Genomic DNA, 25,555 nt, shown 5'->3' with positions numbered 1-25,555 from the left:
TATTATCAATGTTAGTGAGAGCTTCCTCTCTATCGAATATTTTGTATGTCTTGCCACTTGTGATTATGAGAAACTGTAGAATCTGATGTTGGTTGTCAGGGGGCCATCGCCAAGCCCGGCCCCTGCCAAGATGGCACGACCCGCAAGAAAGTGGTGTGAGGAAGGGAACAACCAAGCATCGCGTCCCACGCCGAAGCTGTGGGCCCATAGCTTCCTCTCCCAACAAAACCAGTCGCGACACCACCAAAGCTTCCAGACAGTGTCGTGAATAGGTCAATTGCAGTTGAAAAATCAGCAGCAATGGCGGAGACACTGATGGAGGCTCCCAGGAGCTTGCTCATCCAGCTGCGCCTGGCGATACAGGAGAAAACGTGGGCAGCGACGGTTGATGATGGCGCAAAGATTGGTTGCTAACTACTTTCAGGTCTCTTGATATCTCCGAGCCCGCATGGTCGATTGTGTGGTCTGGGATTGCTTTGTTTGCTGTTTGGTATATGGCTGTTCGGGAGAACGACAAGCCCATTCTCTATCGAGTCCCGTCGCCGAAGGTTCCTGAGAACGCTGAGATTCTCGAGGAGCCAGCTATCAAGGTGCGCAGGCGGTCACTGCATCATATTAGAATATACCACGAGACTAATTGCTTGTATTCAACAGGTCTCTGGATCTACCGCTGTTCAATGCTATGCGCCGGCTACAGGCCAGTTCCTCGGCTTCGCCAACCCTTCCTCCTCGAACGCTATCGACCGTGCCATTGAGCAAGCAAAGGCCGCCCAGGAGCAATGGGCCACCACCTCGTTTCGCGAACGCCGGGCGGTTCTTAGAACCTTGCTTCAACATGTACTTGACAACCAAGAGGAGATCTGCCGCGTCGCCTGTCTCGACAGCGGTAAATCCATGGTCGACGCCCAGCTCGGCGAGATCCTCGTCACGGCCGAAAAGCTCGAATGGACCATCAAGCACGGTGAAAAGGCCCTCCGCCCCTCCCGCCGCCCTACCAACCTTCTCATGAGCTACAAGCGCAACACGGTCTACCACGAACCCCTCGGTGTTGTTGCGGCCTTGGTCAGCTGGAACTACCCCTTCCACAACTTCATCGGCCCCGTCATCTCGGCTCTCTTCTCCGGCAACGGCATCGTCGTCAAGGTCTCTGAGCAAACCGCCTGGTCATCCGGTTACTTCACCTCGATCGCGCGAGGTGCTCTCGTCGCACACGGACACAACCCCTCCCTGATCCAAACGGTAGTCTGCTGGCCCCAAACCGCCTCCCATCTCACCTCCCACCCTGGAATCTCCCACATAACCTTCATCGGCTCCCGCCCCGTCTGCCACAAGGTCGCCGCCTCTGCCGCGAAGGCCCTCATCCCCGTGGTGGCTGAACTCGGAGGGAAAGATGCCTCCATCATCCTCGATTCCTTGCCCGACCGTGACGTCCCCCGCGTGGTTGAAACCCTGCTGCGAGGCTCCTTCCAGGCAGCGGGACAAAACTGCATCGGCATCGAGCGCATCATCGCCACCCCGGGCCTCTACGACAGACTTGTTTCCCTCCTCGAACCTCGCGTCAAATCCCTCCGCCTAGGCCAAGACAAGGACGTGGGCGCCATGATCTCGGACAGCTCCTTCTCCCGCCTCGAATCGCTCATCTCGGAAGCCGTCTCCAAGGGGGCGAGACTGCTGGCCGGCGGGAGGAGGTACACTCACCCTGACCACCCCAAGGGTCACTATTTTACTCCCACTTTGCTGGTCGACGTGACTCCCGACATGGCCATCGCCAACGAGGAGTGTTTTGCCCCTGTGATGACGGTGATGAAGACGCCCTCCGACAGGGTGGAGGATATCCTCTCGGTAGCCAACGCTCCCGATTTCGGGCTGGGAAGTTCTGTTTTTGGAGGGGAGACGGACCCGAGAATACCGGTGATTGTGAAGAAGATCAAGGCCGGAATGATCGCGGTCAACGACTTTGGGGCTACGTACGCGGTGCAGCTACCTTTTGGCGGGGTGGCGGGCAGTGGGTACGGGAGGTTTGCCGGGGAGGAAGGGTTGAGGGGGTTGTGCAATGTCAAGTCGGTGTGTGAGGATCGGTTTGGGGCTTGGTGGTGGTTTGGGGGGGTGAGGACGAGTATCCCGCCTGCGATGAGGTATCCTGTGAACGACCAAGAAAGGAGCTCGAGGTTTGCTAGGGGGGTGGTGGAGATGGGGTACGCTCCGGGGTGGGGGAGGAAGCTGGCGAAGGGGTTGGGAAATATTATGGGGAACATGTGAGAAGGTGACGGGTGAGGCAAAAGGGAGGGTAAGGTGTGAGATAGGAGTGGTATATATAATGAATGGGTGTTGAGGTGTCTGAATAATAATGATATTTCAAGTTAAGTGTCAAACGAGTAGCTCGTTTCGGGTGATGGCATTTCCCAGTCACATCGGGCATCACACACTGGCCAGGACATTTTTGTATTCACGTGTGCCAATTGTATGTATATATATATATATATATATATATATGTATGTATGTATGTATGTATGTATATATCAAACCATTTGCTATACCTGTTGCTATACTTTGCTACAACACGCTTTCCTCTCCCTGCTCGTCGGAAATTAGGTATCCCTTTCATGACCAATCTTCCCTTCAAAAAGGTCGGCAAAGAAACCTAACCCTGCGTGGACAACGCAAAATTCATCATCATGCCCTCTCCTGCTATTCTGACCCGCTGTCATCCATCATCGTCATTGTTATGGCCTCCCATACATCCATCTCGTGTGTGTCTGGGTGTGCAACCTTCTTCCTACCCTGAGAAGAAAACGAAGGATTCCAGCAAAAAATTGTCTCCTCTCTCTCTCCCGCGCTCCCCATCCCGCCCATCTCATCTCGAACTAGGGTATCCCGGATTGTCTAACAAGAATCTGTAGGAAAGGAAAAAGATGATGAAAAAGAATCCCGCTGCCCACTTCGCCCATCATCAGCAAAGAGGCCCACGTTGATGCCCATTACCACACCGGGAGACAAAAGAAGGAAAGCGTCAACCAAAATCTAACATATGCCAGCCAGTTGTAGATTTCGCTGCAAAGGAAACAGTCCCATGGGCGCTTGATCGAGTGTAATAAGAACCGCTGAAGCCCACCATCAGAAAGACAAAGTACCCAAAAAGACCAGAAAACGCGGGCCGGACGAAGCCATGCCACAAAAACAGAACATCACGGCTAGCCTTCTTCCCGCAGTCAACTTCGCCCCTCTCTCCTCACCCGTCTCCGCAACGCCTGATCGATCTATTCAGTGTAACCCAGGGACTCCCACCACACCAATCGCCTTGCTCCCGAAATTAAAGAGCGTTGCGACGCTTTACCATCATCGAGGCTGTTTCGTAGCGAACGCGCCAGCGTCATCGACCACGCCATCCCCGTTGTCTGCCCAGCACCAGGTCAAAATCATCGTGGTATCAGAGAAAAGCCATATACAAAAAGAAATACACCAAAAAGAAGCCACGACAAACGTAAATAAAAGAAAGACAAAGCATGGTTATAAATCCATGCTTTGATATTGATCCCGATAGTCCTGTAGAGTCTGCCGCGTACCAAAGCTCAAAAGTCCGATTCAGACCGAACTCGGAGGCTGGCCAATAAACCAATTACCAAGGCTCGAGGTTGATCGGAGACTGAGAAGGGTTCCAAGGCCCAAGTAAGAATTCCCTGCGCCTGAAGAAACGCACGGCTTTTTAGAGACTCATAGTCAACCACTCCCACTCTTGGGGCTGGCCGCCTGTACCGCTACCGCTCAGCATGGTCGAGGACTGGTTGCCGGGCGCGCCTCTGGAGCCCGATCCGCCGGGAGGGCGTTGAGACACGCCGAAACTGCTACCGTTGGTAAAGCTCATACTGTTGGTGGCATGGGCTGAGGAGTAGCCGCTGCTAGATCCAACTGATCGGGCGGCTTCGTTCGAACCTGTCGAATTCTCGGGGCTATCAATGTCCATGCTGCTCGAAGGCTGGTCGGCAGCAGATCTGCTGTGGCGACGTTGGCGTTTCGAACCAAGAGTCGCGGCTCTGGTCAAGGATGCAGCGCCAGGACCAGGCGTGTTCTTGGGTGGTGCTGCGGCAATCGGAATAACACCCTTGCCACCAACCACGCCGCTGGTAGAGCCAGCGCTACCATGATAGCTAGTAGGGGTGCTCCCAGCCGTGTTGCCCCCCGAGGCGGGGCCGCTCGCGGGACTTTCGCCATCATGAACGCTGTTCGATCGGTGTTGGGCAGCCGGAGGTGTGCTCACTTGTGTGGGCGGAGGGTTGGCATTGGAAGTGATGGAAAGAGTAGAGTTCTTCCGGCCGGTCGCGCCCGACAGGTTGCTAGAAGAGCTGGAAGCGGCATTCTTCTTAGATCGAGTGCTGGTTCCGCTGACTGGCAAACTGGACCCTGATCCACGATTGCGTTTCTTGATTACGTCAGTCTTCAAACTGAGCGGACGGACTACTCCATGAAGCTTCAAGAACAGGCCGCAGGCGTTGCAAAGAGGCTGGCCCTCGGGGTTCCGGCGCCAGAGAGGTGTTGTGGTTGTAGCGCAGTTCGTGCACATGGTGGGAGCACTGCTGTCCCCTTGGTTGCCACCAGCGCCCTGGAGGTTCGTGGTAGAACCGTGCATTGATCCCGGCGGAGGTGAAGAAGGCCGGCTGGCTGCTACGGATGAGAGGCCAGCAGTGAACATGGCATCACCCGGCGGCGAGTTGGGGTTCGATTGTCCGAAGGAATGAGCCATGTTGGCCAATCCTGGTGTCGATGCCGTTCGGGGCATCTTGATTTGGCGTCCATTGGTCGTGCGGAACGACTGAGAGTGGGATCTAGCCAGACCGTAATCCCCATTCGCATCGACAAACTCGGTCGTCGTGCCCCCGATCGCGACATGTTTACGGGGTGGCCCGGCGGGATATCTCGCAGCTTGCGTGCTAAAGTTACCGGGCAATGTGGGATCCCACGCCAACGACGAGCTTGAGCTTTCGAAGCTGTCTTCTATGGTCATCGACAGGTTTCTGTCAGCAAACACTCCGCCCTCCTCATCATCCGACTCGGCGCCCCCAAAAAACATGGGCGGATCCTGGCCCAAGCCAACGCCGGGGGAGCGAGCAGCATGATCCTGTCCGAACACCGTTGACGGATCGATGTGACCAAAGCTACTCGGCGCAGTGAAAGCAGAGGTGGGGTCGGCGCTCGAGGTCGTCGTGGCGAACATCATGTTGCCGCTGTTCGGATAACTGAACTGCTGGCTGAGGGTGTTGTTCATGCCAGACGGGCCCGGCCGATATGGCTGCTGGCGCTGGCGCATATCCATGGAAGCAAAGTAAAACCCCTCGCCGCCCTCGCCCAGTGGGTGAGGGGTGGAGACAGCAGATTGATATGCAGAGCCAGGGGGCGAGTAAAAGTCTGCGCCAGCAAGCGAGCTTGGTTGCATCGTGTTGCCGTTGTAAACAGAGAAGTGATCATGAGCAACCATAGGCGAAGTCGATGGCGAGAAGGTAAAGTTGGGCTGGAAAGGACCAGCAGAGGTGATAATAGGGTCGTTGTCGAGCTGGAAGGTGTCCAGGGGAAATGGAACACCTGGCTGATTGTTCGCTTGCGCCATGGTGTTTTGTTGCGAATTGTTGTTATCGAGTAAGTATTGATCAGCGTCCAGTCCGCCGGTTCCAAAGCCACTGTTCATGGCCGAGACGTGCGGAGAGAAGTTGGCAGGTCGTTTCCGGTTCTAGAGACACATTGACAAGGTCAGATCACCTGATCCTCAACGCGAATGCCCTGACACAATCACAAGTTGATACGCGGGAGGGGTCGGCCCGTAGACTTACACTTCTGCTTGTCTCATCGATGCTCGTTTTCCTAACTTGCCGGGGGAGATAGCCGAACTCCTCTGGCACGCGCTGATGTGCGGCCACAGGAACAGATTGCGGAATCATGGGCTGTGCTGCGTCCCTGCGCGACTTGATGGGGATTGCAGAGGCCGTGGCGTAGCTGGAGCGTTCATCGGCTTGCCTGGCACTCTCCGATCCGGGGGTAAGTGCCATGCCAGATGGGGTCCCTACGAGTTCATGGTTGATGTACTCGTCCAAGTTCATGGCGTCATGATCCGATGACTGGCGCAACTGCTGAGCGATTCCGCTGGGCGCATTGAGTGCCGCAGCACGCGAACGCTCCCGTCTTGAGGGGGTCCGGAGAGTCAGCAGAGCTCACCAACAATGGCGTATTCCCAGAATTCCATGTGGGAAAGTCGAAAAACTTACTTGGCTTCCTCGGCCTGCTTGGCCTTTTGCAGTTTGATATGCATCGCCCTCCATGTTAAATTTTCCATCCTGTCCCGGTTGGGGAGGAGCTGCTTCGTCCTCGCGAACAGCTTCCAGATCTGTGTAGCCAAGGGGTCTTCCCTCTGCATCTCATCAAAGCCCTGGACGACATTGGGGCTGGTGCGCTCAAAAGGGGGGAAGGCGGCAGCATGAAGCAATCCATGGTAAGGGCCATTGTATGGAGCAGGAGCGTCAAAGGGCAGGGCAGGATACCTCGGACGGGCGGAGGAAGTTGCAGTGGTGGCTATCCTCTGGCCGGTGGCCGGCTGGCCTGGGTGTGCATTTGCGGTGACTCGATCAGCCTTGGATCGATGGTTGTGGACAGCGTCCTGAGGTCTCCGGGGGAAGCGCCAGTCGTGCTCTGTGGATGTGGGATTCATGGAAGAAAGAGGGCTCATGGTAGAGAACGGCATCGCCGTGCTCGCAGCCATTGAGTCGTACAATGGATGAGACCTTCTCGACGGTATGTGGTGAGGTGTGGTCCGGATGAAGGAACCTGGGCGCAAAGAAGTTCGCAAGTCTGCCGTTTTGGCTATGGCTGGTTCCCCACGTTTGGAGAGCCACCTAACCGCACAGGCCTTTGTGTACAGGCGGGCAAGTGCTGGGGGGGGTGGTGGTGGTGGTGGTGGTGGTGTGGGGTGGATTCTGGGCAGCGGCCCAGTTAGCAGCTGCTCCCGCTGGACTGCGCTGCGTTGATGAAATGCGAGATTGCGGCAACAAGCTTCGGAGCTTGAAGAGAAAAAAAACCGTCGGAGTGGCTTTCCTCTTCGAAATAAGCTCTGCGAAGAACGCACACAAAGAAGCAGAAGAAAAAAAATATGACTTGCTCCGTGTGACCCTTGCTCCGTATGTATAGGCCTGTGCTCAGGAAGAAACCGACGAGGAAAAGGAGGAGGGAGGGGTGCGCAAGACCTTGGGAGGATGGTGAAGCAAGGAACGGGGGGGAGCTGCTGCACTTGGCCTGGCAGTCGGCAGGGTCCTCGGCGGCTTTTCCTTCAGGTGCTGTGGTGTTGATGAATGGCCCCGCCAGAGTGGTGCGAGAGGAGAGAAAGATGGGACAGTGACAGGGCGCGTCTGAGTACAAAAAGATCATATGAATTGTCTCGACGAGGTCCCGGGTTGGGGATGGGTGGATGCTGGCCACCGCAAGCACAGCAATAACACACACAGAGACGGGACTATACGGAAACGAAGGAGGAGGAGGAGCAGGAGGAGGAGGAGCAGGAGGAGGAGGAGCAGGAGGAGCAGCTGGAGAGGAGAGTGGGAATGGAGCATGGAGGTGGAGAGATCGTGTGCAAGCCACCCTCCCCGGTCCGTCGACATGCCCATAGGTGCCGGCGCGGACTGCCTGTTCATAGGGAGCAGGCCACTGCAAGCAGCCTGGGTATCCATCCACCGCGCGCCGCCCGCCCACGTCGCGCTGTGCAAGAATCGGGAGCCCGGTTGGGACGGGGGGTCATCTTGTTCTGCCATCTCGCTGTGGGACCGCTAGATGGATCGCCGGCCTCTTGCTCCTCAGACAAGCATGCTAATTCTCACACTAGTCCAATCCCTAGGAAGCCAAGTTCTGCATACAACGGCAAATCCTACCTGCTGAGGTGTCTCGCCGTTGCAGGACTGTGGATTGTGCCTCCGTGTTTACATTTCCGTAAAACGGAGTGGCAAGGTAAGACATCTGTTAAGCTTATTCCTTCTCAAACTGCTAGAACCCGCAAAAATGCTGAGTCTGCGAGGACTACAAGGTGCAGCAAGCAGAGTTGACAGGTGGATAGAAGTGGTCCTGAACAGGTCTGCCCTCAACGGGGTCAGGGTCTCCGCTCTCTGTTTGTCTCGAAGCTGCGGGATCTCGCACACCTCGCCAGTGAACCCCTTTGCGGGCGGATAATATGGGGCCATAAGAGGAAGAAAAGGCCGAGTCCTTACGGTCACCTTTCGGTCAGTCTATGACAGGTCTGACATGGCTGACATGGTGGATGCCAAGATATTCAGAATAGTGTGAGTTTGGATCCCTGCCTGTCCATGCTCGAGAGAAACAGAGTGCGCAGATGCATATCATAGTGATATTATCTCCACGGGGGTATTGACTATGAGGATCCGTCGTAATCAGGAAAACCGCAACTTTGTAGAAAGAAAACATGGACTAAAACCAGTCCATGTCAACAGGGTCGGAGAGCGTCTTCTCGGAAGCCGCACTGGTGGCCGCAGAACAAAGACCGAAGTCGCTGGTACTTCATGGGCCGCAGTGCAACCCCACTCCTCTTGGCAGAACGCATCCAAGTGGGCTGGTGTGGGGTTGCTTGGCACGCAGTCGGTCTGCTAAACCTTCACCTGAGCCTATGACAGCGTGGGTGATGAGAGCCAAACGACACTAAGGCTGGAAGGGGAGCTTCTTCTCAGGGCATAGGAGACGGCCTATTGGGACGAAATGCCGGTTATTGGCCAACGCCGCACCGCATGGATGCCCCGGGTAGTGTACCAGGACGGCCCAGCAATAGCCCATGGCGGGGGGGGGCTCTTCGAGACAGAGCCATGGTGACAGAGACAGATGCCATGTAAGATGGTTGAAGTCGGACAAGAATATGTCACTGCTCGTGTGCACTGTATGGCTTGAACGCTGCCGAAAATCTTGTGAAGCCGATCGGTCTGCTCGGCTCTGTGAGACGAGCGATGTCCATGTCGTCCCACATTGATGGGTGGCATGAGTTTAGAGCTTCGCCGCCGAGCGTGTCGTCGTGCTGTGGTGGGCAGCCTCTGAAGCGGAGAGCCCATTCCAGCGTCCTGTCATGCGCAGGTGTCATGATTCCCAGTTCGGATTATCCTGGACACCACCCACCCGCTCCGCTCTCCGCAACGCGGGACAGGATGGGTAGAAATGGGTGTGGCATTTCCAGACGCGTGGCTTTGGTGGTGAGACTGCTCGTCTGCGTGAGGGGTCTCGACCTGCGTGGGGTGATGGAGGTGGGAGAATGGCATGGTTTCTCGCTGGCCATCGTGGCAGTGTTTGGCTGCTCTTCCATCAGCGAAGGGCTTCTAGGTATGCTGTCTACACTGTTGCGGTGAGCATGGGCTCTGTAGGCTGAGAAAGGAGGGTATACCCAGCAAGTTTGTATTGCAAACACAATATCGTAATATTGAGAAGGCAAAAAGGAACGAAATGAAAGTGATGGGAAACGGTTCCCAGCACAGTTACAGCGAGGATCAGAAATGGATTCAGAGGACAAGTACCGAGTACCTGACAGGGGCCCAGAAGGCCTAAGCACCTCCCAGGATTCCCGTCATGGTGGTACCCCCACACCTACCGGGCGGGAACAGACGACAAGCCATCGTCAGCTTCCTTCTGTCGACTCGACTCCCTGGTCGACTCAAACTCGTAGGTCCTGGCGGTAGGCAATGCTGTCGAGGCGGTCAAAACAAACTGTTTCCAAAACAGAGAGACCATTCCTCTTCCTCACAGAACACCACGAGTTACACGCTGAAACTGGTGCCGTGCGTCTTACCCTGGACTCTGAGGTAGGGCCTTGGACACGGGTCCACAGGACCCTTAAAATACGGTGGGCCAGCAGCCGAGGCAGGGCCGTTCTTTTCTGTCAACGGCTCCGTGTAAGACCTTGGATGTCAGTGGATGTCAGTGGATGTCAAGAGTAAGAATGGAAGCCATTGTCATGCCAGGTAAAACCGTGTTGATATACTCCTACAAAACCACCACCGTCGAAAAGCGCATCATCAATCTGCCGGTCCAATCTATCGACGAGAACGCACTTGCAATGACGACAGACGGACACAATGCCCAATACGGTCCAAGCTTCTGCAGCATGGAGGGCCATGAGGCTAGCCCCCGAGCGGTGGCCCAGGGTTGCTTGCTGAAAGCGATATCCCACCCAGCATTGGCGGCCCGTCTTCCATTTGCGTTTTCGGCGACACCACAGACACAGACAGCAACAATCTATCGTTGTCCCTATCGCCATCAACCTCATGTCATCATCATCGTCAACCAAAACAACGTGTCCTGACAACTGTCCACTCTGGCGGCGGAGATTCAGGCCGAATCTCCACACACAAAGCCCACCTGTCCTGCACGTCACGCAGGTGCTTCGAAGCATTGGGGCGCTGGAGACAATGGAGACCGCTGGAGACAATGGAGACCGCTGGAGACAATGGAGACCGCTGGAGACTCTGATCAACGGAGACGCGCAAGAGAGGCGCTACGATACCCGACTGCAACCGGGCTTGGGACAAGCTCTCTGGGCAGAGCCCCTCCCCTGACCGCCACAACAGAAAACAAAGGTGGTGTTTAGCCTTCTTTCTGTTCCTCTATTTTCCGATCTGTGGATCTCCAATACCCCCTCCGTGCACCGGACGTCTTCGCCCACGTACGCTAACAGCATCACCAAGGGCAAGCCGTTGGGGCTGCCCAGAGCGCCCAGAAATGCGTTCCGACGAGGCCGGGTTCAGCAGTTGCTCGCGGCAAAACAACGACGGTCTTCCGACCAGCAGCCACAGACGCTGCCGCACCATCAACCGGCACAAATCTCTCATTTTGTAGCCATCCATATTGCCGAACACGCAGAAATCCACCACCAAGAAACGACGAAAACGGTCCTACATGGCAATGCCTACGGAAGCTCGAATCACAGACCTGGTATGAGGTGTGGTGATGACACGGGTGGTGTCGTCGTCTCCAGCCGCCTCCATCATCCAGAGAAGTGACCCAGCCCTCACTCCCCGGAACCGGCCTCGTACCAAGAGGGCAGACATCAGAGAAGACATGCGACCCAATCAACCTGTCGTGGTGGTTGGCCGATCTCGCTCCTCCCTTGCCAAGCTTGAAGAGCTACATAACAGCCACTTTGCAGTCAAACAAACCACAGATGCGATATGACGGTAGTGGGTGCTGATGACTTTTTGCACACCTACAGCACCCACCCAGCACCATCAATGACATGTGAAAGCTGGGCGGTGGTGGATATGTGCTCTCAAACGGCCAAAGACCGTGCCCCTCACCAAGGAGCTTGTCTTGTCGCCGTCGTTGCCAAGAATCTTGCTGTCCTTTCCTGTTTGAGGTTACTCCCGAGAAACTGAGCTTCCGACCACCCGAAACCCTCGGGCAAGCCATCTTCCCCCCTCGTCCTCTGTATTGCCGGGCGGAACTGGGCTCCTCAACCGATGTGCCCAATGCCTTTTAGGTGCATTGGAACATTTCCAATATTGAGACTTTCGGTTGGATGGTCCAGCCGCCCAACCCCCTTCGCTTCCGATCACCCACTGGTGTTTCGTGCGGGATTAAATCCATTGAACACGGTCTGGTGGTTAAAGAACGACGTAGGCTGATGACCGAACGTGGAGGCGTGGCCAATGAGCTCCCTGTGAACCCGTGGGGGCTTCGGGGGATGGAGTCTCACCCCGCAACCTTGCGCCCGAGCGCGGAATCGACGTGGGGGTTGATTTATGCGAAGGGCGAGGCTGTGGAAGTTCAACCCGTCAGAATCCAGAAGCCGGTTGTTGGATGGAGTGGTGTGGGTGTCCTGTTGGCCTTCGTTCTCTGCCTCTGGAAGGGTGGGAATTGCCATTCATCACAGGAAGCGTCGATCATGATGGTCATTGACATATTGTCCTCTGCCTCCGATTCGGCTGGCAGCTCAAGGGTCGTCCGTTTTCCCGGGCTGAATACCTGGGTGATTACGGGCATGGAAGTGGGAGGCTTTCGTCTTCTTTATAGCCCGCAAGCTCTGCTGACCTTCCGGTGATCTTCCACGCGTCTTATCTGTGTGTGATAGGAAACCACACCGACCGTCCACTGAGAGTCTGTAGATCTGGCGAGCGACCATTCGCAATCCTCGTCAAACATGAGCACCAGCCCTAACTGTCAGGTATCTAGGCGCCTTTGGTAAGCCCAGAGATAGCCGGCATTCCAAGCTGAGGCGAGGCACTGCGAATCACACCTGCTGTTCAGGTACCATCCAGTCTGTTGCTTCTGCTCACATGGCTAACCTTATCGCGGCTATTCGCCCACACCTACAGAATCACTGCACATCATGCCGGCATCCCTCCGTGCCATATGTGCTGCCGTAGGCAAGAGCCCGGCAGGGTCCTGAGATTTGCATCTCCGGCTGCTGGACCCGAATCAGACCAGACATTATGTTGGTCAGGATGGTTCCATGGACTCGGCGCGCCTCGCCAGCATACATGAACTGAATCTCTAGCGAGACTGTTCGGCAAGCTAGAAGCTCGACGGCTTTGCCAAGTTGGCTTCCCAAGCCAAGACGGTAGCCGGCAGCCATTATCAGATGCTATCGGTCGGGATGGTCCTTGGTGACGAGGCGGGTTGCGCTATCGCACATCATCGAGTTTTCCTCAGCCCCGGAGCCTTTGGAAACGATCATCAAACAAGTTTGGTGAGTTGCGGCACGCGCCGCCCGTTTCTTGCTGTCTCGGATGGAACACTGCATATACAACGGCGCGTCTTCCGTCTTCACGGCCCGGGAAAAGGGCGCTATCTTTTCTTTCTATGCCACGTGGTAACAAGGTTACAACGGCTGGGAGGGGGTGACCAACACGTTGGGTTGGTATAAGTTCGGCCTACCCTGCTGAATGGCTGCTCTACGCTCCCGTTATGTTGACTTTTTGCTTCTCTTTCGCCTCGACGAGCTGCGAGGGCCTGGGAAGGGTATCTGGGACAAGATGGAGGCTTATTCGACTCGGCGGTTGACTCTAGGGACACCATTGGAGGCCTGGTCCTGGGAAAGCTTGAAAATGGCTAAGCTGATGACTATCTTAACACCCCAAAGTTGCCTTTATGTTTATCATGAGTTTCCAAGGCTTGATACTGGTCACCACGAAGCAAAGCGATCCCTGAACGGCCTATACAACACAGAACGATCTACCGAACGGATCTAGTAGACAGCTTCTGGTGTGACGATGGGTGAAGACCTCGAAGGGACCAGTCAAAGACGGGCTTGTCGGTATCGATTTCTGAGAAAACAAGCCCGTAGGGCAGTATATCAGTATCCGTTACAAATATTAATGGCTTGATTATCTGCTTGCCATAACCTGCTTGAGATCCCCTCCTTAGTCCAGTGACGAAAATCGAATATCTCGTCCCCTGGTAAGAGCCTTTGGGGTTTGGGACGGCTACATATAACATCGCAGGTCAGCTACGCCTCTTTGCTGACTACAGACGTCTAGGATCAAGTCACATCAAAACCGATTCTCCAGTAACTGAGAGCTTGTCAAAATGCTACTCTGAAAGTGTCTGCCTCTCGCCTCCCAAAAAAGATATCACCCACACACGAGAAAAATGACCACCAAGTATATCCTCGAAAGAAGTCAACAGCCACATCCTTCCCAATCACCAACCGACACAAGAAACCGCCGAAATCTCCAAGCAGAAACCACCCTCCAACCCCTCTTCGTTCACTCACCCATAACAATGTTAACCCAAGAAAAAGAGCATCTTCACAAGAAGAAAGATAACACAGCAAACAGGTCATCTTCTTTTCAAAGCAACCCAGCCACAGCAACCACGCCACCCAAAACCGCACCCATGATCCTGACCCCGCTATCAACCTTACTCCCCTCCGCGGCGGCATTCCCCGTCGCCTGCGCCAGAAAGCTCGTAGTGGTGCTGTCCCCGCTCACCGCCACCGCCACCGTCGCCAACCCAATGGAGGTGCTGAAGCTGGTGACTCCATTATCAACCCCCGTGAACACTCTCGTCACCGTCTGAGTCTCGGTGCTCCACTTCCACCCCTTACCCCAAGGACCCCAAGGGCTACCACCCGCCTCGCCTCCCGGTCCCCAGCCGCCCGGGCCGCCAGCCCAAGGGTTGCCGTTCCATTCGCACCCGGTAACGGTGTAGACACCACCAGCCCAGGTCTTTGTCCACTCCCCGTCCCCGCCCCAGGCGTTAGAGCCGCGGCCGGAACCCCAGGCGCCGGTGAAGGCGGGAGCGGAGACGGTCAGGACGCCGGTGGAGCCGGCGGCGGAGCAGGAGGCCCACTGGGCGCAGAGGGAGGCGGAGAGGGAGGAGTAGGAGGTTACCGCCGTGGGGGAGGCGGAGCAGGCGGAGGAGATGCAGGAGATCAAGGGGGCGGCCTGGGTTGGCTCGGCGCAGTAGGAGGTTGGTGCTGGCCAAGTGGAGTCTGCGTCCCAGAGGGAGGACATGCAGGATTGCTTTTTTTTTTTTTTGGGGGTTAGTTGGAGGTATTGTTGATGGAGAATTGGAAGGGGAGGCTTACAGCGCACTCGGGGGCACCGCCGTACCACTGGGCGTTGGCGGCCGCCGGGGCAAGGAAGGCCGTCACGGTTGAGGGTCTCATTTTGATGGTCAAGGAAGAGACAATAAGAGAGCAGTAGCGTTGACGATGAGGTTGAAGCAGAGGAGGATAACAAGGTGAGGTGGGAGGTGGGGAAGAGAAGTGAAGAGGTTGGGATGAGACAACACAAGACAGGAAAAACAAGGGATGGTGGGAGGGGGGTTTATATCACCCCCTGCGTTATACCGATCGACAAGTACCTCAGCGAGGCCGATACAACGAGAAAACAACAAATAACATATCTCACCCGGGCGATACGGCAGACGGCAGAGGTGGAGGTGCGGGATCTTCAAGCGGACCAACTAGTGCTGAGTCCAAGCAGTCCAATCTTTCGGTCTGCCCAACGTTAAGACGACAACGGAAGGCTATGGGCGCCGAGCTATGACAGACGCTGCAGGTCTGGCTTTAGCCCCGAGGTCGCTAGCTCCTCGACCGAGCAAAGTTGAGTTGGGATGATCAGAGCAAGAATGAAAGAAAAAAAGCTCGGGTTGTCGTCAGGCATCTGGCTGTTGGGTTCCTGTTGAGCAACAACATCGTCCAACTGCCGTGTTCGAGACTAGAGACGCCACTGGGACTGATATGCCGCGCGTCCATCTGGTAATCCATACCTTTTCTTTGCCGTGTACGGCACCTACATTATCTAGATACCTGTGGTTGAAAATAGCAACCCTATGGGAATGTTGTCCTGCTTGCGGCTCTACCAAAAGAATGCCCCGATCTCGTACCGCCAAGACAGCCACGCAATACATCAGCGGGACCGGGCCGAAAAACACCGAGTGTGTTGAGCCTTTCCTTCTCGAATACCATCTCATCTATTCAGCTCCAGATCCTTGAAAGAAATCCTGAAAATCACTCTCGGGACCGAGAGGTAAGGCAGCAGGGCTGGGGTGGGGAATGCATTCGTACTGTTTTCGGGAAGCAAAGACAAAAGTCAGAAGCGATTGGGCGTCGGTCTTGCTACCTGCCACTGCCTGCCGTGTAGCTACATGTAAGCAGCAGCACGTCTGTCTGTGATGGACGACATGCTAGACAGAGCCCGCATGTGTCGGCTGCGCATGCCAGATGCCAAATCCAAGAGCGTTGTCGGGGGCAGAACCAGTCCCAAACACACACCGGCCGGCAAGTTCCATCTCAACTTCCACCCACCTCACCACCTTGAAGCGTCGTCACTTAATTCTTTGTTTACCTTTCCCCCCTGGCTCTTTCCATCCAATGACGTCTTTGGTGGATATCTTTTTTTTCCCTTTCATACCCCAAATCCCCATCTTTAGGGCTGCGAGGGTGCCCTGAATCTGTTACAAATGCCAAGCCATCGTGACAAACCTGATCGCCCTCAGGGATTATAATATGTTATCGATTCCATCAAACTGGGCCCAGAGTGGAGATCACATCTCAAGATTAGATCCCGGCGTTGGACTGGCCAACCGTTTACCTCCAGGCTGACGACGACAATGTGGTGTAATGCTGTTACTTGTCACTTGTCACCAAGGCAGGAGATATTTCTCTTGTCTACCATCTCCAATGTCTCGAATTACGCGTCTGCAACACAGCATCCCAGACCCCGCAGCCCGAGGTGGCAGCATACTATCCGCAAAGAGGATCACTTGACAACTAATTTCCCTTGCTTTGCTGACATACCCACAGCCTGTTGTTCTACAAAAGTACAAGTTCATACTACGGTAAACTAACACAATTATCCTGCTTGCCTTTCTTGCCTTGCCTTCCCGCCATCTATCCCCTTCCCTGTGAAAACGCATCAACGACGCCGCGGCTCTCGAAAAGCAATGCAAACACTAAACCAAGTACTCAAGGCTAGTAAGGTAATCAAATACAAGCACAAACATGATTCAACAGAACCTCCCTCACATCAACTTAAACTCCCTCCTTCTCCTCTCCACCTCTTCCTGTGCCACCCTCAGCTCCTTCATCCAGTCCCTCGGCTTCCCAGGCGAGGACTGCAAATGCGCCCCCTTGGACCTCCTCTGCTGAGCCTACAGCATGGTGCCAAAAGAAGGGGCCGCGTCCTCCTCAAACGGAATCTTCTTTCTCGGGCTGCTGCCATCCTCATTCGCCGGCTTGCGGTGCCGGAAGGTAAACCCGACAAACAAGCTCTTGCTCATCTCATCATCCCTGTCGGCCATGCCCTCAAGTGCCTGCTGCTTGTCGTGCACTTCCTTGTACTTGGCCATATCTGCCTCGTTGGAAAAGTCGTCAAAGTAGCCGGCGTCCGTCTCGGAGTCGAGCTCGGGGACGAACGGCGCCTTGGTCTCTCTGAGTATTTCCCAGTCCACTTCGGCAAAGTAGGGGTGGTTCCGGATATCCTTGATATTGGAGAAGCGCTTGGATCGGGAGTTGATGCAACTTCGAACTGTGTCAGTTTTCTGATCCCCGACAACGTTGCCTTTTATGGTGGGTGGTACTCACGTTGTGATAAAGTTCCATGTCCGGTTGCTCAAAAAGTAGCTCGGATCTTCCCACACCGGCCTCTTCAGCACCTCCCGCCAGTGCTTCAGATTCCTCCACGTCTCATCCGCGTTGCTGCCGGCAAACGGGGGGAACCCCGTCAATGCCTCAAACAACATGCACCCCAAACTCCAGTAATCAACCGTAAAGTCATACTCCTCTCCCCTGAGCACCTCGGGAGCCATGTAATCTGGCGAGCCGACAATCGACTTGGCGTAGTTCACATCCTTGTCCCTCATGGACCGATATCCCTCCCGACGCTCTGCCACCGTACGCTGGTCCATTGGCTTACCGAACGGAACCGACGTCTCGGACGCCTTCTCCAGCCGGATCCTCATCGACTCGATCTTAGCGGGTGCGAGGAAACCGGCCGCCAGGCCAAAATCAGTGAGCTTCACATGGCCGGTGGAGTCGACCAGGAAGTTTTCCGGCTTGAGATCGCGATGAATGTAGCCCAGCTGGTGCAAGGCATCAACCGAGCAGAACATTTCCGCGATGTAGAACCGTGCATGCCTGTTGGACAACACCCCAGTGTTGTTGAGAAGCGTCCGGAAGTCACCGCCTGGTACGTATTCCATGGCAAGATAGATATTCTTGTCATCCTGGAACGAGTACAGCAGGCGGACCAGCCACTCGCTCTTGGCCGTTGTCAGAATGTCTCTCTCCGTCAAGACATGTCTAATCTCGTCGAGCTTGAACAGCAGCTTTTTGCTCATCACCTTGAGCGCGCACACCTCCTTGGTATCCTTCTTTTGCGCGAGGAAGACTTGACCGTAACCGCCCTGGCCAACTTGGGTGAGAATCTGGAAATCACCTTGCCTCAACCGGACTCGCCTCTTGCGGAGATTGGCGCGTTCTCGACCGGCGTACTTTGACCACATTTGCTTGTACGTCTCTGGGTCGGTCTCGGGCGGCTCGGGATATTCCGCCTTGAATGCATTGAGGCGGTTCTGTCTTTGACCGACATAGGTCAGGAGATCAAAGTAGTAATCGAGGAAGTCTATCCGTCGTAAGTATCAGCAGGGGTGCTCATCATGAGTGCTGAAACTAGACTTACACAACTGAGTGACATTGACCAGGCGCTTAACGTTTGGCTTTGACAAGATCTCTCGCTCCTCGGCGGTGAGACCCCGTGTCGTGTTGAACTTCTTGACAGTCCCTTGCGGTCTCTCTCGCTCTCGTGGCTGGTAGAGCTCTTGACGAGAGAGGGCGGCATGACTTGGCTGATATGTCGGCTCTTGGAAAGGGTCGCGCAGCGAGATGGGTGGTGTGTTTTCTTGCATGTGGCTTCTCAGGGGACTGCCACCCTGCGTGGCGTTCTTGTGGACAGGACTATGCTCAACAGCCGATGGCCCCTCCTCGAAATGCTGCACGTTGCTCTTGCCAGGAGATAATGGGGCCGCAACGCTTTGTGGGCGACCCAGCTTGACGGGACTGTCGAGGATGCCCATGCCGGGCGGTGCTGCGAGCTTCAGACCATCAAAGGCGGCGGTAGGAAGATCATGGGCGCCGGGAGGTACTGTTCGCTTGCTGGGGCTGCCCTGTGGAGTGCTGACTGGGGTTGTGAAGTTGGTTTTGATCGGGGTGGAGGGGCGATTGTCCTGTTTCCCACCAGGGAATAGATTGGCCATGAAGCTCGCCATGGCGGTGTCAGGGGTGCGCCGAAGCGATATGTGGAGATGTGATGGCTGGACCTTGTCTCTGCAAGTCGATAAATAACCTGATAGTAAGGTATGCTGATGTCTGTCGACCACCCTGCGGCCTGTCTGTTGTCTGTTCCAGCAGTAGGGGTTAAGAGATGGGATGCCGGTACAATAACAAAGCTCAGGAGAAGACCGGAAGATGATGTCAAGCGTCTCTGGTGTGCCTCCACGCAGGAGACCAAGCAGTCGCGCGCAGATGGAGACAAGCTTAAATCATGACAACCCAACTCGTTCTCTCCTGCACTGATTGGGCAGCTTGCGCCAGAGGGGCTGCGTCAACAATTGTTGGAGGGGTAACGGCTCCTGCGAGTGCTCAAACCGGCTGGCCAGATGGCGGGGTGTGGTCTGTGCTTCCATGTCTCGGTTGGCACCGCTAAGTCCAGCCGCTAGGTCGCGTCACTGCAAGATCACCGAAGCAGCTGCTGAAAAGGAACGAGATTATTAACTCAGCTATCACTACATCGGCACGTCAGCAAGGCAACCGGGACAGTATCGAGAACACGCGGGCCCCTGAGTTCAGCAGCGGACTTGCAGCATGGCAAAAGAAAAGAAGTACAACCCAGTGCAGGCCCAGCACAAGGCTGACAAGGCCAAGGCTGTCAAGAAAGGTGCGTTTTCTCTTCCCAATGACTGTGCTGAGGCCGATGACTAACATGCTGCGCGTCCACAGGCAAAGCAGAGCAGCAAGCAAGAAGAAACGAGAAGCTCGCCCAGAGGAATCCGGCTAGAATAGAACAGCAAATCAACGATCTTAAGGCTATAAAAGAAGGCGGAGGGAAGCTTACCGCTCTCGAAGAGCAATCACTCGAGGCGTTGGAGAAGGACTTGAAGGCAGTCAAGAAAGCTCGTGAAGCTCTCGGAGACCGAGCGCCCCAGTTTGGTCGTGGGGGTCCGTCAAAGCCAGGCCAGAGAAACGACGGAGTACTTGGGAAGCGGAGAAGAGACGAGGACGAGTCGAGTGACGACAGTGATGTTCCCGAGGACGTGAGAAGGATACCTATGCCGCGAGACACACCGCCGCCTATCCCCAAAGAGATCATGGACGAATGGTACGCCAAGCGTCGGGCCAAAAGAAACGCAAACCAGGAGCCAGTGGCGGAAAGGGCTCAGTCAGAAAATTCTGCCACGCCAGCACCAGTTGTGGAGTCCAAGACAGTGTACGAGGCCAAGCCGGTGGTGAGAGACTTGCGGAAGGAGGCGGTCAGCGCATTCGTTCCCACACATGTGCGTATGAAGATTGAAAAGGGCAAGGGACAAGGCGGCCTCCTCGAGCCTGAAGAAGCTGATCAATTGGAACGGGAAGGCTACCTTCGGGTGCCTGACACCCAGCAATCTGCCCCAAGCAAGGTTCCTCATGGGGTGACGCTTGAGGAAGTGGAAGACGAAGACAACTAATCTGACAACCCCAACCCACCGGTTTATCTGAGAAATGTCTCATAACGCTCAGAGTCCGCCGGGTGCGGCCAATGTCTCATGGGAAGCCTCTTCGCAGCATTCCACACTGACGCCCGACATTTGCTTGGCATCAATGCTGGGAGAGTGTTTGGTGAGGTTGATAGCCAAACCAGGTGTCACTGGACACCCTGCAATCTCCAGTCTGACAACCGCGCAGTGATACGATATGGCTGCAGAGGTCTTGTCAAGCAAGGTCTTGGTCGCAGAATGGTTGTACCTGTCAAACTGCTTTCAATATGTCATGCTCACTCTGGTTGGATAGGAGTGACCGATACAAATGCCACTGCACAGCGCATTGGTGTCGTCCCAGCTTTTTCTAAGGTTCCTGCATCAGATGGACCCTGATCCTGAATGCGATCAGATTGATAACTGCAAAGGGCAAGGATGCGCAACATTTCTCCCAAGCAACTGGATGAGAACATGGAGGAATATAAGACTGGCGGAAGCGACCGGAAGATGGTGCACTGGAAATTTATCTTCCACACAACTTACCGATCCCAACCGCATCACACACGCCTGACACCGGAATGTTGGACGTCAACATTTGATGACCGCTGCTCAATAGGTAGCTTCTTGTTCCTGTTCTTTGCGATGAGCTTTGACGCATAGTACGGCCTGATCTGATTCGATAGGTACCCAGAGCGGCAGATATCATCACCCAGTTTCATCGCATCGGAAGACCATCATGGAAATAAAAGTGCTCGAAAATTCTGGATGTGCGTGTGCTCATAATAAAACTTGCGTTTCCTCTTCTTCTTACGTCTTCAGAGATCGCGACTAACCTGTTTTAAACTACCTCCAACAGGCCCTATCCCCTCCCTCCCAAATGTTGAAACTGACATGACAACAGCAGCAAAAGCACAAAGGAATGAACGCAAAGGGTCCAACAACGTCAAGAAACAATGAAGAAAACCATGTGCTCGATAACTCGCCTTCTCTTCAACCAGAGCAAATGCTATGCATAGCAATGCTCGACCTTCAAGACAAAAGTCCACCGCAAATAGCAAAAGTAAAAGCAACCAACAGAGACTACAACAAGCAAAGAAAAGAAACCCGCTTGATATCCCCCCTTTCCTACTGCATCCATGCCAAATTAATGTCGCTTCAATTGTTTCTCTTTGGGTTCGAATCCCGCCCATTTGCCAACCACCATACCAAAAGTCTCCTGGCATAAACCACAAACCGATAGAGATAATAAAAGTAAAGCTAGAAGAAAACGCTATGGTTCGCAGGGTCTCGCGTCACGCCGCATCACCCGCCGCCATTACAAGAACGTGTCCCACCTCCAACTTGCCTGCAGAGTCTCCTGGCTACAGCTGGACTCCTACAACTTTCCATGCCTAGCCTTGAAGATAGCAACCTTGTCATCATAGAACAAGATCTCCCTCAGCCGTAGCTTCACCGAATTAGCCCCTGGCTCGACCCAGCCGTCGTCATACTCATCGACCAAGTCCGCACTGTTGTTGTTGTTGTTGTTGTTGTTGTTGTTGTTGTTGGCGTTAGTGCTGTTCGTCCCAGCCATGGTGCCTCCTATCCCAGTCCCTGTGGTCTGGTCATCATCCTCATCCCCGTCATCCTCACTTTGTGTCTCCTCGGGATCGCTAGTCGCCGTGGTAGGAGTGTTGTCGTCGTCTTCATCTTCTTCCTCGAGCTCCCCTTCGTCTTCGTCATTCTCAGACTGCTCATCCGAGTTGTCCGACTGGTGGTCATTCTCGTCTTCCGATGTATCCTCCGCATCCCCCAAATCAACCCCATTGGCTGACGTTGCACCGGCGTTGATGTTGTTGAAGCCATTATTGGAAAATATGCCGTTCATCTGCCCAGTGAAGGGATTCGCTGTTGCTGGAGGAGCCGGAATATCCGGCGTGGTTGTTCCACCACTGGAGTCTGCTGCGCTTGATGAACCTGTCTCGCGGGATTCAAGCATTTCAAAGCATTTACTACCGACACCAACGTAGCAAAGCCGAATTTCGAGTCTCAGGGTAATAATGTCTGCAATCTGATGGGCGAGCTCTCGCGGTTCGGGTTTCCCGCCTGGGTAGTCTGCCACGTGAGCAATGTTAAGAGAACGCAGCTGCTGAAGGTTGACGAGGCGTTGTAGGAAGGTGTGCTATATAGTCTGTTAGCTTGGTCCCTTTTAAGGGAAAGACAAAGTAATTTGCTTACCCAGTCCTTGTATTCCAACGACACGGCCAATTCCCTCAGATTGACCATGCGTCCGCTGGTGAGGTACTGTACAACCTCCGTACTTAGAGTCCAATTCCTCCACCTGGTGTTGTCGTTATTAGCAGCATTGGGGTTGGCAGGGGGTTTGACAGAGCTATCCAGCAGGAGTTTCCGCAGGCTTTGTGGATGTCTTCTCAGACAACCTTTGAAGATTTCAGCCAGCGGAATTGGGGGGGTGGAACTTCGTCTGCGATCTTGCAAGAACAAGACTTCGAGGGTGTTAGGCGCAAGGGTCTCTCTGATGAAGTTGACTAGAGCCAAGGTAGTAGCGTCTGTATGAAGAGACTTGAGGGCGAGATGGTACTGCAAGGGCGCGTTTGATGCTGCCATCCTGGACCCGTTGGGAGAAAGGCTGATTCCGTTGTTGAGAGATGTCGGCTGAAAATTCTTGCGTAGCATCTTCCATAGGTTCTCGTGCTGGGCACAGTCGAGGAGCGTCAGATTTGTCAACACCGTCCAATCTAACGCCTGCCTGCAGACATGCAGTGATAGTGTCACTCGCTCGAGCTCAAGGGTCTGTAGTTTGAGTTTGCCGTCCAGAACCTTGTTAGGGACAGCTGTCGGCTTACTACCCCTGCCACCTTTCAACCCATCTTTCTTCTTGTCAGAGGCATTCGGCTGTCCTTTGTCCGCAGCAGTATCGTCTTCGGACTGCTGAGTCTGCGATGGCCCGGAAGCGCTATTGGGTGAGGAGTTCCCAGTTAATGGTGACTGTGAGGAGGCTGTCGAGACTGGTGTGGTTGGCGAAGCGTTGTTCTCTGTGGCAGAACCAGCAACGGCCACGAGCTTCATCTTGCTTCTCAAAGAGCGGTGTTGCCTGATGTCGTAGATCTTCCCAACCAGGACACCGATAACGCCCCCTAGACGCCTCTCGCCAATTGTGCTGCCTCCTGGAAACTGGGCTTTGTGGTCCACTTGTCGTAAGCCAGGCCCATCCCAAGCCTGAGCAAAGTCCTTGTGTACCGCATTTGCTGAGATACCCACGCGGAGTTCTTGAAGCGTATCCTTGGAGCGCTCTATAAGTATGGCCATCTCGTCCAGGTAGGCCACTTCGTCAATGTCCAGCACGGTCAAGCTCGTGAGTGGAGGCAAGACGCTAAAAGTTGGGTATTCGCAGTGGTAATTCGCGTAAGAGACTGGAGGCCGAGGTGAAGGGTGGGCGGCGTTTTCTGGAAGCATTATTCCCACAGCCGTGACATGGCTCCCTTGGGGAACAAGTGCAGTTGTACCCGCCACTGGATTTCCGTTCTGAGAAGCAGAGTTGCCGGACTGCTCCGAGTTGTCATGCCAGCGGACCCAGACCCTGCTGAGCTTACAGTCTCTGTCGGGCTGCTCAGCCAAGGATGCCAGCGCCATGAAGATGTCGGACAGCACACCGGTGGGCATGTCCCATATGAACGTCTCGAGGTTTTTCATTTTGGCGATCGCGAGTGCCACCATGGTCCCAAGCATTGTTCCACTCTCTTTACTGATCATGTACTCAGCAACCCAGTCGGCCGGCCCGTTGCCCAGCGAGAACTTCTTGATGTATTGTGCATACTCGTTACCATTGAACTTAGCAAGTTGACGCATATTTCGTGGAAATGCTCTGCGCATGGTGCGAACAAAAGCGCTTCCGAGACACAGCGTCTTGAGTCCGTAGGTCAAGGCGTCCACGCTCTTGGATTCTGTTGCCGTGATGTGTCCATCTGGCCAAACAATGTCGAACCGTGAGTATATCAGAGGTGTAGCAAGCCCGTGTAGAGCCGAGTTCGTCAAGGCAAGTGCTGTCAGATCGTTTGTATGAGTGATCTGGAGGGCACCATGTCAGTACGGCACTCGCATGAAGGCTTGATAGGAACAAAGATACCTCCTTAACGATCAACTGCAAAATATCGACTGGAAGTTCGAGCAAGGTGAGGGGTCTATCCTGTCTGGGGGTAACATTGCGCTCTTGGTCCTTCTCTCTAATATAGTCGGTAACAACTTGAGTAGAGTTTCCTTGAGGCGTTCCGCTGGGTGCTTCGATTGGGGTGTCCATGGCTGACGGAGCCTCTTTCAGGCCAAGCGAGCAACTCTCATCGCCCGGCAGGATACCCCTGCTGGTATCCTCTCGTTTGGAGATGCCCCGCCAGCAACCCGAAGTTGTGAAGTTGACTGAACGGAAACACAAATATTTCTCGACAAGCGTACCGGCGGCTCGCGTTGTCGATGGGACCGGCTGGGGCCTGGCTTTCTATGCGCCGTTTGTAACTGAGTTTCGGGAAGCTTGAATGGCCCGGCGCACTAATACAAGTTTTGATGCTGCTGATGGCGCCTATTATATAAGGTAACAACTCAGGAGGAACGACGATGATGGACTGATGATTCAAACGATGGCAGGAGACGTGCCAAAATGCCCGTTCTCGACGCGAACGTATCAATACAGTGTTGTTGTGGGCAGGTGAATGCGTACCGTTTCCCTGTGTGGAGAGATCCACCCGCTCCCGAGCGCACAGGGCAACAGGCACGAGCGGAGCAGCGGCCAAGCCAAGCTGGTCCAGACGGCAAACAAGGCCAAATTGGGAATAGCGCCTCCAACCCCAGATTTCGACTTGGGCTGTTCTCGATCTCGAATGGCTTGGAATGAGTGACTGGACAGCTGATAATGGAATTTGTGACATTCCTGTAGAAGACCAGATCTGTCTGTACACTGAACCCTACGGCGGATGCTTTCAGTCTCTGTGGCCCTCTCCACCTCGGGGCTCTCTACGCTGTACTGTGCACAGCATACACCACGAATACACGTCTGGGCACTCTTACACATCCTGGTCGGCACATGTTCTCTGGCGTTGGCCCTGGTCCGTCTTGGCTCGGCTTGTCACTTGAACTCAACCCCACCAATGTCCGCATGCCCCCCGTGCTGAGGTCAGTGGTTTGTTCTGCCTGATCAGCTTTCGCGTTCCCGATGTTGGATTCAGAGTGTGACCCAAGCCAGAGAGGAATTGTTCGACGGGAGAAGGCTATTTTCAGATGCAGGCCTCGCCGGTTGATGCCGATGCGGAAGGTGGAAGTCCATAGATGGAAGCCATCGCTGACGCCAGAGGACCCCTCCTTGCCTGCGCA

At 54.7% G+C, this 25,555-nt stretch overlaps 6 protein-coding genes across 6 annotated transcripts; 2 read left to right on the top strand and 4 right to left on the bottom strand.

Moving 5' to 3' along the window:
- The first annotated feature begins 164 nt into the window (after positions 1-164).
- Positions 165-2,451, top strand: MSC7 (Meiotic Sister-Chromatid recombination aldehyde dehydrogenase). Its single transcript, XM_062943184.1, has 3 exons — positions 165-371; positions 425-590; positions 655-2,451. The coding sequence occupies exons 1-3, from the start codon at positions 301-303 to the stop codon at positions 2,257-2,259; spliced, it is 1,842 nt and encodes a 613-aa protein (XP_062806257.1). The 5' UTR covers positions 165-300; the 3' UTR covers positions 2,260-2,451.
- Positions 2,452-2,524: 73 nt separating this feature from the next.
- Positions 2,525-6,944, bottom strand: GAT1 (Sodium- and chloride-dependent GABA transporter 1). Its single transcript, XM_062943183.1, has 3 exons — positions 6,253-6,944; positions 5,821-6,169; positions 2,525-5,720 (listed from the first exon to the last, which is right to left on the bottom strand). The coding sequence occupies exons 1-3, from the start codon at positions 6,741-6,743 to the stop codon at positions 3,705-3,707; spliced, it is 2,856 nt and encodes a 951-aa protein (XP_062806256.1). The 5' UTR covers positions 6,744-6,944; the 3' UTR covers positions 2,525-3,704.
- Positions 6,945-13,126: 6,182 nt separating this feature from the next.
- Positions 13,127-15,405, bottom strand: QC764_119200 (uncharacterized protein). Its single transcript, XM_062943182.1, has 3 exons — positions 14,547-15,405; positions 13,731-14,481; positions 13,127-13,359 (listed from the first exon to the last, which is right to left on the bottom strand). The coding sequence occupies exons 1-2, from the start codon at positions 14,625-14,627 to the stop codon at positions 13,807-13,809; spliced, it is 756 nt and encodes a 251-aa protein (XP_062806255.1). The 5' UTR covers positions 14,628-15,405; the 3' UTR covers positions 13,127-13,359; positions 13,731-13,806.
- Positions 15,406-16,249: 844 nt separating this feature from the next.
- DBF2 (serine/threonine-protein kinase dbf2) lies at positions 16,250-19,362 on the bottom strand. The gene is made up of 3 exons (XM_062943181.1): positions 18,145-19,362; positions 17,049-18,087; positions 16,250-16,985 (listed from the first exon to the last, which is right to left on the bottom strand). Exons 1-3 carry the CDS (start codon positions 18,728-18,730, stop codon positions 16,616-16,618), a joined length of 1,995 nt encoding a protein of 664 aa, XP_062806254.1. The 5' UTR covers positions 18,731-19,362; the 3' UTR covers positions 16,250-16,615.
- On the top strand, positions 19,326-20,185 carry QC764_119180 (uncharacterized protein; the record flags this gene model as incomplete). Its single annotated transcript, XM_062943180.1, has 2 exons — positions 19,326-19,398; positions 19,461-20,185. 2 exons carry the CDS (start codon positions 19,326-19,328, stop codon positions 20,183-20,185), a joined length of 798 nt encoding a protein of 265 aa, XP_062806253.1.
- A 746-nt stretch (positions 20,186-20,931) lies between these two features.
- Positions 20,932-25,370, bottom strand: QC764_119170 (uncharacterized protein). Its single transcript, XM_062943179.1, has 3 exons — positions 24,321-25,370; positions 22,412-24,262; positions 20,932-22,355 (listed from the first exon to the last, which is right to left on the bottom strand). The coding sequence occupies exons 1-3, from the start codon at positions 24,489-24,491 to the stop codon at positions 21,570-21,572; spliced, it is 2,808 nt and encodes a 935-aa protein (XP_062806252.1). The 5' UTR covers positions 24,492-25,370; the 3' UTR covers positions 20,932-21,569.
- Positions 25,371-25,555: the final 185 nt, after the last annotated feature.

Source organism: Podospora pseudoanserina, chromosome 1, assembly GCF_035222485.1.
Source record: "Podospora pseudoanserina strain CBS 124.78 chromosome 1, whole genome shotgun sequence".
In the NCBI taxonomy this organism is placed as follows: domain Eukaryota; kingdom Fungi; phylum Ascomycota; class Sordariomycetes; order Sordariales; family Podosporaceae; genus Podospora; species Podospora pseudoanserina.
The sequence above is the reverse complement of the archived record's forward strand: the minus strand, read 5'-3'. Positions and strand labels throughout refer to the sequence as shown.

Excerpts from the sequence above, each read along its gene's own strand:
- MSC7 (XM_062943184.1), top strand. The coding sequence starts at position 301 with ATGGCGGAGACACTGATGGAGGCTCCCAGGAGCTTGCTCATCCAGCTG. Across the intron at positions 372-424 it reads CTGGCGATACAGGAGAAAAC|GTCTCTTGATATCTCCGAGC; the intron begins GTGGGCAGCGAC and ends AACTACTTTCAG. Across the intron at positions 591-654 it reads TCGAGGAGCCAGCTATCAAG|GTCTCTGGATCTACCGCTGT; the intron begins GTGCGCAGGCGG and ends TGTATTCAACAG.
- GAT1 (XM_062943183.1), bottom strand. The coding sequence starts at position 6,743 with ATGGCTGCGAGCACGGCGATGCCGTTCTCTACCATGAGCCCTCTTTCT. Across the intron at positions 6,170-6,252 it reads AAGCAGGCCGAGGAAGCCAA|ACGGGAGCGTTCGCGTGCTG; the intron begins GTAAGTTTTTCG and ends GACCCCCTCAAG. Across the intron at positions 5,721-5,820 it reads TCGATGAGACAAGCAGAAGT|AACCGGAAACGACCTGCCAA; the intron begins GTAAGTCTACGG and ends ATGTGTCTCTAG.
- QC764_119200 (XM_062943182.1), bottom strand. The coding sequence starts at position 14,627 with ATGAGACCCTCAACCGTGACGGCCTTCCTTGCCCCGGCGGCCGCCAAC. Across the intron at positions 14,482-14,546 it reads GCGGTGCCCCCGAGTGCGCT|CAATCCTGCATGTCCTCCCT; the intron begins GTAAGCCTCCCC and ends AAAAAAAAAAAG.
- DBF2 (XM_062943181.1), bottom strand. The coding sequence starts at position 18,730 with ATGGCGAGCTTCATGGCCAATCTATTCCCTGGTGGGAAACAGGACAAT. Across the intron at positions 18,088-18,144 it reads GGTCAATGTCACTCAGTTGT|ACTTCCTCGATTACTACTTT; the intron begins GTAAGTCTAGTT and ends TACGACGGATAG. Across the intron at positions 16,986-17,048 it reads ACATGGAACTTTATCACAAC|TTGCATCAACTCCCGATCCA; the intron begins GTGAGTACCACC and ends CACAGTTCGAAG.
- QC764_119170 (XM_062943179.1), bottom strand. The coding sequence starts at position 24,491 with ATGGACACCCCAATCGAAGCACCCAGCGGAACGCCTCAAGGAAACTCT. Across the intron at positions 24,263-24,320 it reads TGCAGTTGATCGTTAAGGAG|ATCACTCATACAAACGATCT; the intron begins GTATCTTTGTTC and ends GGTGCCCTCCAG. Across the intron at positions 22,356-22,411 it reads CGTTGGAATACAAGGACTGG|CACACCTTCCTACAACGCCT; the intron begins GTAAGCAAATTA and ends CAGACTATATAG.